Below are 17,584 nucleotides of genomic sequence, written 5' to 3' on the forward strand. Positions count from 1 at the left end.
TTTAAAATTTTTTGAAATAATATTAAGGTTAGATGAAATGTCAGACTCTATATTGGCACCTTCTCCTGGAAATTATATGAAAATAACACTCAGATTTACAACTACATCTGTCCTAACTAAATAATTATTAAAGCAAAACATTCATTTTTCAAGTCAAACATTTTATTGGGGGGGGGGGGTGCAACGGCAGATGATTCAGAATAGCTTTCTTTGATATTTACTTTTGGATGTCTTCTTTTTTCATTTTATTTTTAATTGATTTTGTAATTTGACCTATATGGAATATGTCTTTTCCTGCCTGAGCATGTCTTGAATAAAAAAATAAAAACTACAGACAAAAAGCCCATTAACAGTGTGCTGCTTGTGTTTTTGTGTGTGTTGGTTCTCACTTGCACTCTCCGGGAACTTTACAGGATCCGTGTTCTGTACTACAGCCCTGTCTGCAGATCGCTGCAGAGAGAGAGAGAGACAGACTATAAGCAAACATGGATGCTGCCAAAAGAATAATAAGAATTTTCTAATTTCTTTCAGCAGCCAACTCTGCCATCGTGGATGTCTTGAGATTCCCAGAAGCATCTGAACAAAGTTTTTAGAGACAGCCCCGGCTCTTGGCTTAACTGTAGAAACTACAGGCTGACTGTGATGGATCATCTTTCTCCGCATGTTTCAGATCTGGATGTTGATTTTGTAATTCTGTTTTTAGAACCTTTTGTAGGGAGAATGAACAAAGAAAACTTGCACACGAAGATTAAACTGGAGACTAAAGATTGGGAAAAAAAACAGTGGAATCTGTTTGATGCATATTTATAAGTCTTTCTGTGGCTGTTTATTTTTTTTTACATTAACTGTGCAGTATCTTTTCACTACTGCTGATTCTAGTTTTTACCCGTACGTTGATTCTTTTATTGTTTACCTTTATATCTTTTATCTTTATTGATTCCAGATTGTGGGGAGTTGCACTAAAATCTCGTTGACAATAAAGCTTTCTGATTCTGAAGTCTGCTCTGAAAGTCTCTCTCGACTGGAGAAAGACTCTACTGAGCATGCTCGACGGGCCCTCAAATGAGGAAGCCTGCAGAGTTTTTTTTGGCATATAAGCCATGTGAACTATTAATACATCTGTGGTTTAATCAGGTGCGTCAGCTCAAAACTGAAATTTGTTTTGGTTAGAAAGACGGTTTCCACGATGCCTGATGGTGATTAATGTTAGTCTAAAGTGGAGCCACAGAGAGAGTATATGAAACTGATTTATGGTTTTGTTCCCAAAGACTTTATGTGTCGTTTTCCGTGTTGTTGAATTGTAACTAAAAGTTTGTTTTGAATATGCCTGGAAGGAAGGAAAATAAATAAAAATGATGGGATTTGGGGACTATACCAAAGTTAATTGAGCTCAAACAGGCAGAATCACCAACATACTGTTATTATAATAATAATAAATAAAACCTTCTCACCAGTGTTGCAGTCCGGACCGGCCCAGCCCTCCAGGCACGTCTTGTTGCCGTTGTGGTCGCACTCGTAGTGGCCGAAGAAGTCGTCTCGCGGGCGGCAGAACTTGTTGCAGCCGAAGCCGTAGTAGTGCTCGTCGCAGCCGAGGCGGACCTGAAAGTGGAACTGAGCCACGGGGCCGTTGTGCTTCAGGCTCTGCCACTGCCGGCTGGGGTTGATCATCCCCGAGTGCACGGCTTTCTCAATCACCGACCCACCGACGCCTGTAAACACAACGGATTAGTCAGACAGAAAAACACAGACGAGGCGGGATGAACATGTTTAGTTGTGTGTGTGCAGCTGCTTCAAAGTAAAAAAAACATCCAGGGCCGAGGGTTTGTGAGGAGTGAGGGTTTGTGAGAACAGAGGTAGTTGTAGCTGCAGACGGAGGCTGGCTGCTGTAATATTCCAGAGAGAATGAAAATGCTGAGCTGCTCTGTGGTATTTCACCGGCGGGGTGGAAAGTGTGCTCGGGCTGAGGTGACGCCGTACGTTTAACCGACGAGCAGCGAGACTGAAGGAGCTGGAAAGAAAGTCAGCGTGAATGCGAGCGGGTAACACCATCGACCTGGAAGCAAACTGTGACACTTCACATCAGGATGGGGAATAAAAAAGGTGCTGAAAATGGCACCGAGGTAGCAGATTTGAAAAATAGTTAACCTCACAAAAGGCTGGATCCGCTCCATCCAGGGTATCTGAGCAAATATTCAAACCTGGCACTTTATTGATGAATACCTCCTCAGCTCAAGAGCCAACGCCTGCTGAGAGCTGCAACTGAATCTCCAAACACTGGACTCTTCTACATGTTTCTGAAGGGCCAATCTGAGGCCTGGAGTTCAGGTTCACTGCCATCTTTGTTACTGGAGCATAAATATACTGATTTCTGCCTTTATTACAGACAGCAGTGGAGAGCGTCTCGACCCCGGCAGATGTCTGTCAACATGTTGACACTTGATTAAAGCTGCTTTTTTAAATTTTTTGGCAGCAGCAGAACAAGTTGATGAAGTAGTGGCGTCTAACATGTCGGCCAACAGCAGCTTGTTTCCTCCTCCAGCAGCTACAGAGCAACACGATGCATTTACATTTATTCATTTAGCTGACGCTTTTATCCAAAGCAACTTACAATTGCTACATATGTCGTACGCCTCTGGAGCAACTAGGGGTAAAGTGTAACGGCGTAGGTACGCACGTAGACCCTGCGCAGGAGTATAAATGGTGTCTTGCTCAGGGACAATGGTAGATGGGGGATTGAACCCGGGTCTCTCACACCAAAGGCATAGTCTTGTGCGTCATGTGTTTGTGTCACCTGGTGAAGTCCAGTGTTCTCTCTCTGTTAGCTCTGTGTTTGGTCTCCACCAACTCCAGAGGGAAACATCTGGCTGTTTAGCTGCTAAACACTGCACTATGTTCACCAGCTGCTCTCTGACTGAGTCTCCCGGCTGTCTGCCGTTGAGCAGCTCGTGTACCGCGGCTTTTTCACAGCTTCTTCTTCTCTGCTGGTTGAAACACTGATCCCAAACCCAAACCCCCTAATAGGGCTGTCACCATTCTCCAAATCCTCTATTTGATTTAAAACTTTGTTTTCAGCACTGACGGCTAAGCCACTGTTAGACCACCGAGTCTTGGTTTGTAAAGATCAACCAATCATTTGTTTTGTGAACTGTCATAGACACTTTTCAGATTCTTTTTTATGGTATTAATTGTGACATAACTGCCAAATTTGTTTTTCATTTAAATGTAATAATAACCTTTACTTTCCAACAGCTTTACTTTCCTCCCTGGTGGTACCTGTGTGTAGCACAGCCTGCAAACTATAGTTTTTCTGTCAATGACGCATGGTTGACAAAACTCACAAGGAAGGCAAAATGTTACCCCACTGTTGACTTCAGGTAAACAGGAGGACTTTAGAATAGGGCTGGACGATATGGCCAAAAATGCTACCACGATAAAAAGTTTCATTTCTTGTGATATCGATAATTATCACGACAAGTATCAAATCGTTATTTCTTTCTAGTTTAAGGGCTAATTTTTGCTCCTGAGTGAAAGCTGAAGAAACCTGATGGATGATTGTGTTTTAAACTCTTCTTTATGGTCAACACTTGAGGCCAAACAGTGGATCACTTCACAAATCTGAGGCAGAACATTTAAAACAATTATGATAAAATCTTTGTCAACAAATATGCATGAGTAAAATTAAGTAAAAGCTTTTTTTCAGTCCTTTTTCCTCAACAAAATAAACACCTTAATAAAAAATTAAGTCCTAATTCATGTTGATTCAAGTGAATAAAAACAAATGTTTTTTTAACATTTGTTATATTGTTATTGAAAAAAAATTATATTGCGATAATTATTGTTATTGTTTTATTGTCCAGCCCTAATATAGAATCAAAATCATGAAACCCTCAGTTTATAACCATAGTAATCATAATGAGCAAAATAATCATGCTGCAACCCTCCAGCAGTCCGTGGAGGCTGGCTGCAGCCTGACCTGAACCGCAGTAACAGAGTGATGCAGGCGTTCGTTTCAGCCATGCGTCTGTAGCGCTGCTAAACTGGGACGGTCAATATTTGTTCTGTGCTCATTTGGCTTGACAGCAGTTACAGCTTCAACCCTTCAGCTCCGCCTGTATGCTGAAAGTTTTTGAACAAACCCTACGAATCTCAGTAATTTCAGCATTTCAACTTTAACTGGCAGGTGGCATATTTCTGGTTCCATGTTTGGATTACAACTCAAATGACCCCCCTACCCCCACCCCCACCCCCCTTCCTAGCTGCCTGTACTGAAGCCCACCTGGGCTGAGGTCGACCTACTTCACACCGGGTCTATAATGGTTCCCTGCGGGGCGCCAAATACAGCACCGAGCCAGCACTCTCGCTCCGACTGCCTGGCTGACCGGTTAGGCTAAACTCTCCTCACACTCTCTCTACAGCCAGATTTCTGAATGGGACTCATCAAGGGCATGTAAACACCTCCACAGGCTGTTGCAAAGGGGGGGTTTAGTGCTGTGATAAAAACATAAACTGAGTTTTGCAATTAACATACATTTAATTTCTTGCAAAATAACACTGCGCTCAAACGTCTCATTACATGTTCAGAGCTGAGGCATAAATATAACTGTTATAACTGTTCTATCGTCATACCAACAAAAACGTCTGTCTCGACTCCTACTGGTCTAAAACCCATACATCAAAGTCCTCAAATCCATCACTCAACTTTATGACTTTTTTACAAACCAACAGTTTCTTTCAGCATTTGAACAAAGTGAAGCTGATCGTCTCCTTTGCAGTCACTTTCCACGCAGAAGTGACGTCATTCTGGATTCACCTTTGTTTGCCTGTGCAGCTCTCAGGTCAGGGACCGGGTTAAATTCAGTAGGAGGGAAACTAAACAGAGCAGAGGATGAACGACGATGATGATGGTGATACTCACTGCCAGAGGAAGAGTCGTTGTTGAAGTCCAAGGCTTCCACGATCAGCGTGTACGACCTCTGCACACAGAGAGAAAAATCAATCAGCGAGTGAAAATCCCAAACAGCTTCTGAAGTGTGAGAGATTTGCTGCTTTTGTTGTTTGAGGTTTTTATGAATTGGATATTTTGAATATTATTTAAACAATGTACTGTTATGAAACATTTGCCTTTTAAAAAAAAAAAAAAAAAAAAAAAAAAGGTGCCACATGGTCAATACGGTAAAAACAGTAAAGCACTGATCTCCCAATTCAATGAAATGTTGATTAAATCAGAAAACATTTTATACAACTCAGTTACTTCAGAATCCATGCTGGGCAACTCAGCAAGAAAATCTAATTTCCCTCATTGGTCCTAAAAAACTTTAAGTTTCAGCGTTAACAAAACATATTAAAGCTGCGATAGTTTATATTGGAAGCATTTCTTTTTACATGTGTTGAGGTTCTCTTTACACCCAAGAGTGATCAATAAATCAAATGCTTTGACACAAAAACAAAAAAAAAAAATAAAATAAAATCAGCTGTGGCCATGGCAGGACTGTGATCAGCATGGCCAACCATGGCTGGCCTACCGGCCCGTGCGCTCACTGCGCGCATCGATTCTTACACAAGGCTGGGCAGACAAGCTGCTGAAAGTAGCGAGCTAGTTGCACAAGAACGAGTGAGAGGTGAGTGAGTGGCTTTGGAGGGAGGCATGAAGGGATGGATGCTTTCAAACCCAAGCGGTCTCTCACTGGTTCTCAAACGTTACCCACCCCGAAGAACGTATCTATTATTTTTACTCCCAACAGAAGTTTTAAAATCAACAGCTTTTAAAAGAGAACCAACAGAAACAGAAGCTGCAGGCGTCGCTGAAACATCCTGAAGACTCACACACTCAGTGTGTCCCCCATTATTTCAGCTCCACTCTGAAACTCTTTGTCTCTTAAGGCCACTGTCGCTCTCACCGCTATCGAATGACAGACAGACCAGAGCCAGAGAGAGTGTCTGAGAGTGTTATTGTGGATTGAGGTCTCGCTCGCTCTCTGTAGACTCTCTCTCCAACATTCACACACCATCCAAACTCTGAGCTCGACGTCACCAAGACTATAATAAAATAATAAGAGCAGGAGTCTCACACACACAGAGAGAGAGACAGAGACAGAGACAGAGACAGAGAGAGACACTACACAATATACACACAGAGGTACAGACAGTAAAGGTGATGTTGCTATAGACTAAATGAAAAATGGTACAGATATTTATAATAGTGTTAATGATAATAATCATAATGTTAATGATTATAATAACAATAGGACTAGTAACAATAATTGTAGCAGAGGGTGTCGAGAGTTTGAGTTTTAAACCTGGAGACTGATGGAGGACATTTTGTCTGGTCCTCACTTCTTCAGTGGGTGGTTTGGGGGTTCTGACTTGGTTTAAATGTTAGACTCAAGTTCAGATTTAGCTGCAGGCTGCAGAAAGTTTTCACAGTTCCACAAGAGGAATTTTGTTTTTGGCAAAACAGATATGCAGCAGAGACTGTGGACAGTCCATCCCAACGAACACCATGTTTCACCTGTGTGATAATACAGTGTACGCATGTCAAACTAATCTTCTGTTTTAGCTACAAGAAAATAGATCTGTGACTTACGTCATGTAATAAAAAAGGTCCAGCATGCCTGTCGCTGCTACTTTCTAACAGTCAAACGTCATTTTGGGAGTCAGTGGAAATCAACCTTTTCTGTCCTTTAGTTATGAGGACATATTGGATATCGTGTTGATATATTTGTTGGTTGATAAGGAACAAGAAACAACAGTGCAGAATTTGTAAAGTCGTGTTCAGACCCTGGACAAAGTGTTTAAGCCACAAATAATAAATTATAAATCTTAAGTCTCAGTTAGTTCAACAAGTCCTGAGACGAGTCTCAAGTCACATCCCAACAAAAGACATTTACATTTATTCATTTAGCTGACGCTTTTATCCAAAGCGACTTACAATTGCTGTACATGTCAGAGGTGTCTTGCTCAGGGACACATTGGTGAATGGGTCAGAGTGGGGGATTGAACCCGGGTCTCTCACACCAAAGGCATAGTGGGGCGCCATTGCCACCCCAATATAGCTGCAATGATTAGTCGATTAATTGATAAGTTAATTAAATTAATCAGCAACTATTTTGATAATCAATTAATCGCTTTGAGTCCTTACTTTTAATTATCTGATTCCATCTTCTTAAACATGAATATTTTCTGGTTTCATTCCTCCTCTGTGGTAATAAACTGAATATCTTTGGGTTGTGGTCAAGAGAAGACATGACTTTTTTTTCACAACTTTGTGGACATAACGTGAAAAAAATCCACAGATTAAATCGACAATGAAAATTGAAAATAATCAGTTAGTTGCAGTAAAACGCCAATAATAAATAATAAATGGCAAGTCAAGCCCAACAAGTACCAGGTCAAGATGTTTTGATCTCATCAGGTACTAGTGTGGTTCTACTCCCAGAAGGAAATTCTTGAAAAAGGTCCAGGTCTGTGGTTCTAAGCTGCTTTCTCTTTTCCTGATAAAAATTTATTTTCACCACACACAGAACAAAATCACAGTGACTAGAGATCAGTGAGGGCGTCCTGCTGTGTGAAGAGAGTTCAGCACTAACCACAGACCACGGAGCCGAGCAAGTCCGAGTGGAAAACCCTGGTGACATTACTTGAAGGTTCCGCTGTTTGTTGTGGTGTTGATGTCCCATCAGACCCTTTGATTTAAACTTTAAATTGCTCTAAATGTGCCTGAACTTCCACCTGGGTGGTCTTACATCACTCTGTCCACATTTATCAAACCCTGCTGATGTTGGCGTAGATCCACAGCAGCTAGATAAACTCTCTCCTACCAACACTCAGCTCTGCAGGAAACCACAATCCGCCCGTGTAGTTTACAGATTAGTGGTTAGCTGCGGCTGTGATGTCAGGCTATCGAGCGCTCAGAGCTGCTGACAGGATGACGGGACCATAACGAGCCGTAACAAACGCCATCGTTCGTGTCTTACATGTTTCATGTGTTCTCTGCTTCCACTGAAGCTGGAGCTACACGGTGGATTTCTACACTAACAGATAAGTAAAGGCTTTATATTCGGCTTTGTTCTTCGTAGAGTGTGCAGCCATGTAGCCGGACTGATTCATGCAGAACTCTGTCCTCCCCATGTGGGAAACAGTTCTGGGAGGCAGTTTTGCTTTTGGTGTTATGTTTCAGTGTTTATCTCCACCCCAGTGACTCGCAGGCTTCTTCATCTGGCATGAACCCCGGTGAACAAACACATCAAAAACTGGTTCTGTATTTATCAAGCGGCAACCTCCAGGACTGAAAAATTCTGTCCAACCAATGTCCAACTTTACAGCAGTAAATCACCGTGTTTGGTCTCTATAGCTAATTTCCCACTTGGAAACTGTACAGGGGGTGAATTTCTATATTTCCCTTTTAAATTATATCCCGGCTTACAGTTATGCCTAATTAAGGCCATGGTCGCTTTGAGGGACAGGTGGGTGTCGTCTCAGGTGGCTAGCGGCTAGGTGGGTTGAGCAACCAGGCTTCATTCAGCCCCACCTCTTTGCCGATTGTTTGGATTAGCCAGCGTCAGACAAGATGGAGACGGCCGCCCACACTGAGCTTCACAGCGGCTCTTCAGAAACCTGTGGGTGATGTCACCAAAGGAACATCCATGTTTTGTACAGTCTATGTACAAATACTGAGACTTTTTTATAGAGAAATAACATTTATCACAACTTCAGTTTAATTTTTGATAGTTTTGTCCATCATTTCTATCAGTAATAATTATTATTGTTATCATCATCATCTCAGATCTGCAAAGTCAAAGCAGGAAGCAAGTCTGGAATAGAGCTGCAGCAATTAGACGATTAATCTGTCGTAAGAAAATTAATCGACAACTATTTTGATAATCAGTTAATCATTTCATTCGTTCTTTAAAGCAAAAATGTGAAAAAGTAGCTGGTTTCATCTTCTTAAATGTGAGAAACAGCTGCTATTATAGACTCAACGATTAGTTGATTAATTGTGAAAATCATCAGCAGATTAGTAGATAATGAAATCGTTAGTTGCAGCCCTAGTCTGTAAACTGTGATACATGTTTACAACAGGCAGTTTGGGTCATAATTTTCTAGTTAGTTAGTTTTATAGTTAAAATAAGTTTATCTAACCCTAAAGCAAAATCAGAACCAAACTCAACCCCAGGCCCAAAACAATCTGAAAACCCCGTCACGTCTCCAGCGTACCACACAGCTGTTTACCCCAACGCCACATTACGGTCACTAATCCAGAACCGAGCCAACGTGCTGAAGCTGTGACTCTCAACAACTCTTGCAACATCCTTGCGTCACTTCTCTGGCTGAAACCAGATCTGGGCGTCGGACTGATGCCTCCTGACGCCGCAGGAAAAACAAATGAGTTGCCCACCAAACACAGTGGGTGGCACCCCAAAAACATTTTAGCAGATAATTAAATTTCAGACGCGAGAGAGAACGAGAACCTGACAGCTGGTTACCTGCCAACAGGTTCCACTCACATCTACCAGCATTCGGCTGCAGGCTGCTGGTGATTTCCCATCACTCCCTGACACTTTCATTGTTTGATTGAGGAGGTGGAACTGCTTTCTCAGCCTGCAGGCGCAGTGTGGGAAAATAGTTTGTGAGTAGTCAGAGCAAGGCGACATGTGGAGGCAGGTCCAGGCGGGGAGGAGGGAGGGCGGGTGCTCTGAACTCGCCCGAAAAATAAATAAAAACTTCCTCTGTTCATGTTCTGTTTGGTGGTTTATCTGCCTCAACCAGGCTGACTGACAACATGATGAGGATATGAGGCAGTTCAAGCACCACTGGCTCGAAAAAGTGAGAATCAGGAGCGTTCAGGGCAGCCTGAGGGGATCCACCGCAAAGCACTGAAGACGCAGTATCGGAAAGTCTCTGATCACTTAATCTATCAAATCCATCCAGTACACTTTCCCGGATCCCAACATGACCTCTTCAAGCTCCAAACAACAGTGCAAAACCCAAAGATATTCAGTTTAACATGATAGAAAACTGAGAAAACAGCAAATCCTCACAGCAGAGAAGCTGCAAACAGAACGAGACGCTTGTTTCTAGAAAATGTTTTGAACTCAAGGTTGAAATCATTTGTATTTATTCACAGATGTTTCTACTTGTTAAGACTTTTACATCGTAATAGACGTCTAAATAATCCCGTCAGTCTTTCCTTCCTTCCAGGCATCCAAGGAAGGTTAAAATCAGTTGTCAGTAATCCAGCTGCCCTTGAGTTTAGCCTTCCTTGGATAACTCTGACCTGGATGATCTTCTCAGACCTCCTTCCTCCGTCTCATTCAGTCGTGTACTGACACATCATTGCTGTGCAGTAACAGAGATGAACCTGAACCTGTGAGAACCCGTCTGATATCACACGGGAACTAGAGACAGTGAGGAGGGAAGGAAAGAAAGGAAAGACGGAAGCAAGGGTGGGAAACTAATCACAGAGCAACTGGATGTTTCCAGCGTCCGTCCGCAGCGGGACTCAGAAATGTCCATGTTTGGTCGGGTACATCCTGGCACAATGGGGAAAAACATCCCAGCAGGCCTTTCTGCTCCCTCTAACCCCATAATTCACTGGGGCAGTCATCAGTCAGGCTAAGCTTTCCTTTCTCTCCATCCTTCCTTCATTCTTTTCCTTTCTTTCTAAACATTTTAATGAGTTGTGTCCAGGGGCGTCGCTGTGTGTTGACAAGTTGTGGAGGGACATGAGGGCTCAGTTTGGGGGGGGGGGGATGGGAGGGCTCAGTGTGACGATACACATTATTAGGTTCACCAGAACAAGATATTTTAACACTGAAATATCTGAGTGGGGGGCTCTGGGAAAATCGAGCATTTAACACTTAATTTCCTGCATTCTGGTGGAATATTCATATGAAGGGAAGCACAAAGATCAGGAGACAGGTAACAATTCAAAATATAAAAATGTAGTGTAACATAATGCAGTAGCTTTTTTCATTAAAGTTACTTTTTTGGACCATGCACTGTTGTTTCTTCTATATTTACTTTGCATGTTTTCTTATTGTGCATTTTCATTTGTCTTTAACATTTCTTGTTGCTATTTTTCAGAATTTTTAACAAATGCTTCAAAAAGTGGTGGGGACATGTCCCCCAGTGTCCCCAGTGTGAATGACACCTGTGCTTGTGTCTGTTACAGGAGAATGGAAACGTGTTGAGATGCAGTCGAACTCAGGATGTACCAACAGGACAGAAGAGGACAGACAGACATCCTCTGGTTTGGCCTCCGACTGAACCGAAACGGTCAATAAAAAGCGGAGTCTGAGTCGCCGCCGCGACGGTCACCGCCCTTTTGTATTATTCAGGCTGTGATCAGGATCACAAATGCGAAAACGTAACTCTGCCTTTAACTGAAACCGTTTTTAGCCACTGCAGCCTCAGAGACAGCCAAGTTTGTTCCCTCAGGATGAACTGTAATGCCATCATCAGGTCAAGCTTTTACTGTGTCCAACTCTTTGATTTATGACCAAATATCTGCAAAGCTGATGACATTTCCCATCATCCTCAGCTGCACGCTGCCTGTTAAACCTGCTAAACAAGGTTAGCATTTAGCTGAGAGCCACAGCTGTGCACGATTATGCAAGACTCGTCACTGCAGCTGTGAGAACATCAGATGAAAAGTTTTGAACTCTAAATCTGATCCAATCTCATTTTACACAGCAGCTGATCTATAAGCAATGCAGGTTTATTATTTTTATTATTTGAATTAGGAATATGAATATTTGCTGGCTCATTATTTGTTTTCCAGTTCAATTTAGGTCACTTCAGACACTGACTGTTGGCAAACCAGTCATCCATCCAGCTCAACCCGGCATGGATGACTGGTTCGTGTCGTGTGTGTGTGTGTGTGTGTGTGTGTTTTCGGGGTGGTCTGGTTAAGACAACATCATTTGTTCCAACACAACCCTCAGCGTTTAACAGTTTGTATTTTTGAGGAGCAGAGGCCTAAAAACAAGCAGCTTAACTGAGTCTGGATCCAGAGTTCTTCACTACTACTGCTGCTAGTGAACACACCCTGAAACCTCCAAACACCTTCAATACGGCCTGAACTAAAAAACAACACAAAGAACAAAACCAACTCTTTGTCTCACTAAGGAATTTGACTCCACAACTTTTTCCAGTTTGAAGGTTACTGTGAATATTCATCAGAGCTGGACTTTGAGTTTCAAAGACTCCTGTTAATGCTTGAATTCTGGATATATTATAAATGTTATAATGTAGTTGGTGGCACTCAGCGACACGAGAGTGGTGGTGGTGATGCTGCTGAGCTGCATCACTAACTTTGCTCTGGTTGCTGTTTGGCATGTTCCTAAACCACCTCCACTACCCTCTCGCTCACGGTGCACAATCCAACCCCACCCCCACCTCCCGGCATTGTCCCATAAGCCTCGGCTGCAGCCCAGCCAGGTCCCCGCCCATTGTTCTCCTATTGCCCTCCTGATAGAAACCAAAGAAAAAGCAAAGAAAGAAAGAAAAAGCAGGAAATTGAAAAAGGTACCAGAGGGTGAGACACCACAACAAAAGGTTTTAGGACACAAAAAGAAAGACAAGATGGCAGGAGGGAAAGGATTTTTGAAGTACAAGCACGGTGAAACTACTGAAATAATGGAGGTGGGGGGATGAAGCAGCGGTGGAGTCTCGGGTGAAACGCTGCAGGTTTGGCACGACCTGACACATCCTGAGCGCCAATGAACACGACTGACGCACACAGAGAGGCTGTTTGGGTCGGTCCTGCTAGTTTAGACTGAGGACAACAACAGAAAGCTTCACCCCGCCAGACGACCACCACGGCTTCATTTAACACCCCAGTCACCAGGGGCAGCGGCAGGAATGTCCTGCAGCCGGCCGAGCAGAGCCGCCAACAACTGGCCTTTATCACCCGCCACGCTGGGAGGTCAGGGGAGACAACCAGACGACAAGGCAGGAAATAAAGAGGAAACACTGAGTCCTCGGCCCGGCTGCCCGCCCGCCAGCGTCCTTTCCTCAGGAAACCTCAGCAGCCACTGATGAGCACAAGAAACCTCAGCCGGTGTCTGATGAACACCGCAGAGATCTGGACTCACACCACATTGACCCGGAGGCCGATCAGAGTAAGAAACCAAGCTGCTTCCAATCTGCTGCTCGACCCCACCAAGAAAACAGATCTGAGAAAAATCTCTGAGTAGCTCCTAATTATCAGTTAGTCAAATAATTATTGCTTACAAGTCAACTTTATGACTCAGCATCTCATAATAACATTTCACAAGCTCAGAAATACGAGATCAGAAGTATAAAAATGTGAAAATATTGTTCAAGAATCAACAGACATGTTACATAACAAGGAATCTGACAACACTTCCGAATTAAAGTAATAAAACTATCAAAACACGAGGTCAAGTAGAGTTACAGGTAACAGTTTGAGGCAGTGAACCTGAGGTAAAGGACATGTAATCAAGTACCGAGCAACACACCGCACAAAAAACATCCAACACTTAACATCTGTTATCACAACTGAGTCAAAGATCTTCATGAAAACATCTTTATCTGTGCAGTTTTTTAAAATGTCTCCCTTCTTTCAACCTCAGCCAGTCCAGCCGTTGTAAAAGTCACTTTGTCAGCTGCAGTTCAAACTCTCTTTACTTTAGCCAGCTAGCTCTTGATGGTGCGAATCAGCAGAGGCCCCACAATATTTATGTCACGATACTATTGCGATTTTAAACATTGCGATGTATTGGAATTTATTAGCTTTTTTCCAACTTCACGTAGTGTCCCCAAAGGAAAACTCTTCTTGTAGACTGAAAAAGCAATTGATTTTATTTATTATTATTTATTTATTTACCAAAAACTAAAATTCTCATGTACAATTTATATAATAAAAGATGGATACTTGGCGTCCATGTATTGATACAGTATTGCCACAGAAAATATCGCGATACTATGCTGTACCGGATGGATAGAGGATATCGGCTGAAAATGGTTGTAACATTTACATAAAGGGTTAAGGGTCTCACAGATGTCTGGATGCTGCAGACCTGATGTTTTACTGGTTCCTCCTGAAGCCATAGAACAACTCTGTCTTTTGCATTTCCAAACTCTCAACTGTAAATTGCCTCTTTTCACACTAGCTCCTTCTGCTGAAGGTAAAATATCTAAAGTCACATGAGCAGTAGATGACGCTGCTCTACTTGCTGTTTTTACCGATGATGCAGCTGAGGAGAACACCGCATCAGTCAACATCAGAGCTTCAGCTGTCTTTGAACACCAGACTAAAACCATATCTTTAGTTCAGGAGCTGAAAATCTGCATGAAGGAGCAACAGAAGCATCAAAAAACTCTCCCACATCTAAACCTTTAGAACTTACCGGCCACGCGAAGCTGAACGGCAGCACGATCCTGGCTTTGTCGCTCTTGGCGCTGTGCACAGAAAAGGTATTCCCGCCAAGCACAGGCGTGGAGGCGGCGCCGAAGCTGCAGGGCCCGGCCGAGGATATCTTCAGCTGGTACTCCTTCAGGCACACCCGGAAGTAGGTGTCGCATTCATCCGCGGTGCAGCGCCGATCCGTGGCGTCCCTGGATCCGTCACAGCAGGCGCCAGTATGAAGCTGCCCGTTAACGTTCTGCATCGACAAAATCTGAAGCTCAAAGTATCCCGAAGCTGAAGAGACCTGCAGAGAGGGCCGACAGGTGAGTTCACAGCAGGTACACCAACAAATGAGAGCAACAAGAGTCTACAAATTACAGGGCCACTGGTTTTCCTCAGACCAAAGCCAGTTACCAATCAGACCCAAGTAGGATCCTGTTATATTGGTGCAGGTCTCAGGTTTGTGTAAAATATCAGTAGAAATAAATGGATGATGGTGAAAAGCATCATGTGATGATGGAACAGTGTCCCTTTAACCTCTTAAAAAATCCCCCCTGTAGTGGGATTAAAGGGAAACTCTGCCACAGTGTTGCACTTCAACAAGATTTGAGAGTTCAAGATATCCTGACTTTTATAGGTCCAGCTGAGAAAATGCTAGAGCCTACATTTCCCATAAAGCATCTTGGCTTAAGTCTTCCCGTACCTGGGGAACGACCACGTCCATTAAACTCTAAAACTCGTTTTAAATTGCAGACTTTGGCCCAGTCCCAGTCTCCACCCTGAGCCCACACGTAAAGAAAAATTTTGGGTTTGGGAGTTTTTATTTTACATTTTTTACTTTCTTCACAACCAAGGTGCAGAAGGGACCAATAGTCTGATCTCAACGTATTCCAGGCTCTTGCCAAAGAAATTTTAAAGAATATCTGAAAATTACCTGTGTAGAGCTGCAACAATTAATCAATTAGTTGTCAACTATTAAATTAATCTGCAACTATTTTGATAACCGTTTAATCATTCGAGTCATTTTTTAAAGAAAAAAAAGTCATAATTCTCTGATTCCAGCTTCTTGACTGTGAATATTTTCTGGTTTCTTTGCTCCTCTGTTACAGTACACTGAATATATTTTGGAAGTGGACAAAACAACATGTTTGAGGACGTCTTCTAGGTTTTGAAAAACAGTGATCGAAAAAACATTTTAAAGACCAAACAACTGATCCATTAGTCGAGGAAAAAAAAAAAATCTACAGAATCAATGACACTGAAAATAATGTTTAGTTGCAGCCTTAACACGTACACTTACATGTAATTTGACATAAATTTTTTTTCCTTGTAGTTGCTCCTTCCATGTTTGTTTACCTTTTATTGTTAATGCCGGCTTACCCCAGTAACCCCATGTTTAATGTCACAATGCTATGAACTGTGGGTAATTCCCTCAGGCAAAGACTGCCAAGAGCCCTCGTGCACCTGATGATTTGACAGTGGGACACCCCTAAACCCTCACGGTCTCACCGGGAACACGCCTCAAAGTCCGTGGGTCCGTGAGTGTGGAAACTTGAATTCAGCTTTTGTCTTAAAGCCCAGATTACATCACTATGACATCATCAGAGGACATCATCCAACTATTCACAGGTTGAGTCTTGCTCTGCATGACGAGCGAACTGAACCAGAGCAGCTGTATGAGGTCGACACTGAGTGAAAAGTTTTCAACCTAAAGAACCTGAATTATTTGTTAGCTTTGGAAACTTTGGGTCACTAAAATTTAAAATAAAGTTATGCAAAAGTAACGCAAAGTAAAGCTGTCGTCATACATCTGCTGACTCCAGCTTCTTAAATGTGAGGATTTGATGCTTTTTCTCAATGAAGAGAGTCAAAAGAGTTCAAATTCTTCACCTGGATGCTTTTCCTGCTTCAAACTAACGCTACGTGCTCAGTCCTGGAAATGTTTAAAGAACAAATATAAGCAATGACAAGACAAAGTTTAGAAAACCAGGCGAAAAGTTGTTGAATGAGCGCGGGGTCAAAGAGTTCAAGCGGCTGAACTGACAGAGCAGGAAACACAAAAGGCAGTACATGTGATCCAAAGCTGACCAAAACATAATGTCCCAATGCCATTTACAAATGACTTACTTATGTACACAACACTAAATATTAATAGTCCTTTAAGTTCACTGATTAAAGTCCCACTTCACAATTAAAAACCCTGAATAACTGATGTGAGCAGACTGAGGAGCAAAAGCAACATCTAGTTTGTAAAGCATCAAAAATCTGTTGTTTTTTCCTTTATCTCTCTTATTCCAGATGAATTCAGCTTTGTGTGAAACATTTTAAAATGTTTAAGCTTCATTAATAACTAACTTAAGGAACTTTCCAAAGCGAGTTCAACAGTGATTTTCCTCCTGTAAGAGAAGACTGAAGAGCATTTATGACATTTAAAGAACTTTCTTTCTCTTAATATTTTTCCAGATTCTGTAGCCTGAGTCATTAATGCCAGTAGAAACAATTTGAGAGAGTTGAAAATGAAAACTAGCCTTCTCAAACGTATCCGCTCATTTATGAAGATATCAGGAGGATAAATCAACAGAATTGTCTCCAGAACATGACAGAAAGGTTTGCTCCACGTTTCAGTCTCTTCGGCCATAAACTCAGCCAGCTGCTGTTCAAGAGAAACTTAAATAGCCTAAATATTAGCGGGAGTCTGGTGTACCTGGATGCGGGCGGAGAGCAGCAGGAGCTGCAGGCTGACGGCAGCGAGGAAGAGGACGGAGCTCCGGGTGAGGGTCATGCTGGAGGCGGGCTGCTGCCTGGAGGCTTTCGGGCTCAGGGATAGTCGGCGCGACCCTCCGCTCCGGGTGTAGGCTCCTGTGGATGGGACATGCACGGGCGGAGACAGCGCTGCAGCTTTCCTTATTAAAGATCTCCACAAAGTCCCGACAGAAGAGATCCGTCCTGCAGGGAAACCTTTTGTCTGCTATTGTCCTGCTTGTCTTTTATTACCTCTCCCAGGGAACACAGCGTGCACAGACTGTGAGCAGCACTTTGGTCAGACCCGGAGGAGGCTGGGTAATATCAACCAGCAATAGGGCGTGGCCTTGCTACAGACCCCTGCCCACTGCTGAATATTAATGAACAGCGGTTTGTTTACAGTCAGTTCACATGGAGGTGCAGGAGTGCCTTCACACATGGAGGCTAAAACCCCAAAACTGACATGAGAGG

At 42.9% G+C, this 17,584-nt stretch overlaps 1 protein-coding gene across 1 annotated transcript in view; it reads right to left on the reverse strand.

Annotated features, from left to right (window-relative positions):
* Positions 1-17,332, reverse strand: part of LOC123968991 (protein jagged-1a-like) — a 34,749-nt gene extending 17,417 nt beyond the window's left edge. Inside the window, exons 1-5 of the mRNA XM_046046056.1 lie at positions 17,076-17,332; positions 14,373-14,675; positions 4,916-4,973; positions 1,452-1,709; positions 390-450 (exon numbers count right to left, since the gene is read on the reverse strand). Of these exons, the coding sequence (XP_045902012.1) occupies positions 390-450; positions 1,452-1,709; positions 4,916-4,973; positions 14,373-14,675; positions 17,076-17,153 (758 nt within the window). The 5' untranslated portion in view covers positions 17,154-17,332. The remainder of the gene's footprint in view (positions 1-389; positions 451-1,451; positions 1,710-4,915; positions 4,974-14,372; positions 14,676-17,075) is intronic.
* Positions 17,333-17,584: the final 252 nt, after the last annotated feature.

This window comes from Micropterus dolomieu, linkage group LG01, assembly GCF_021292245.1.
Source record: "Micropterus dolomieu isolate WLL.071019.BEF.003 ecotype Adirondacks linkage group LG01, ASM2129224v1, whole genome shotgun sequence".
In the NCBI taxonomy this organism is placed as follows: Eukaryota; Metazoa; Chordata; class Actinopteri; order Centrarchiformes; family Centrarchidae; genus Micropterus; species Micropterus dolomieu.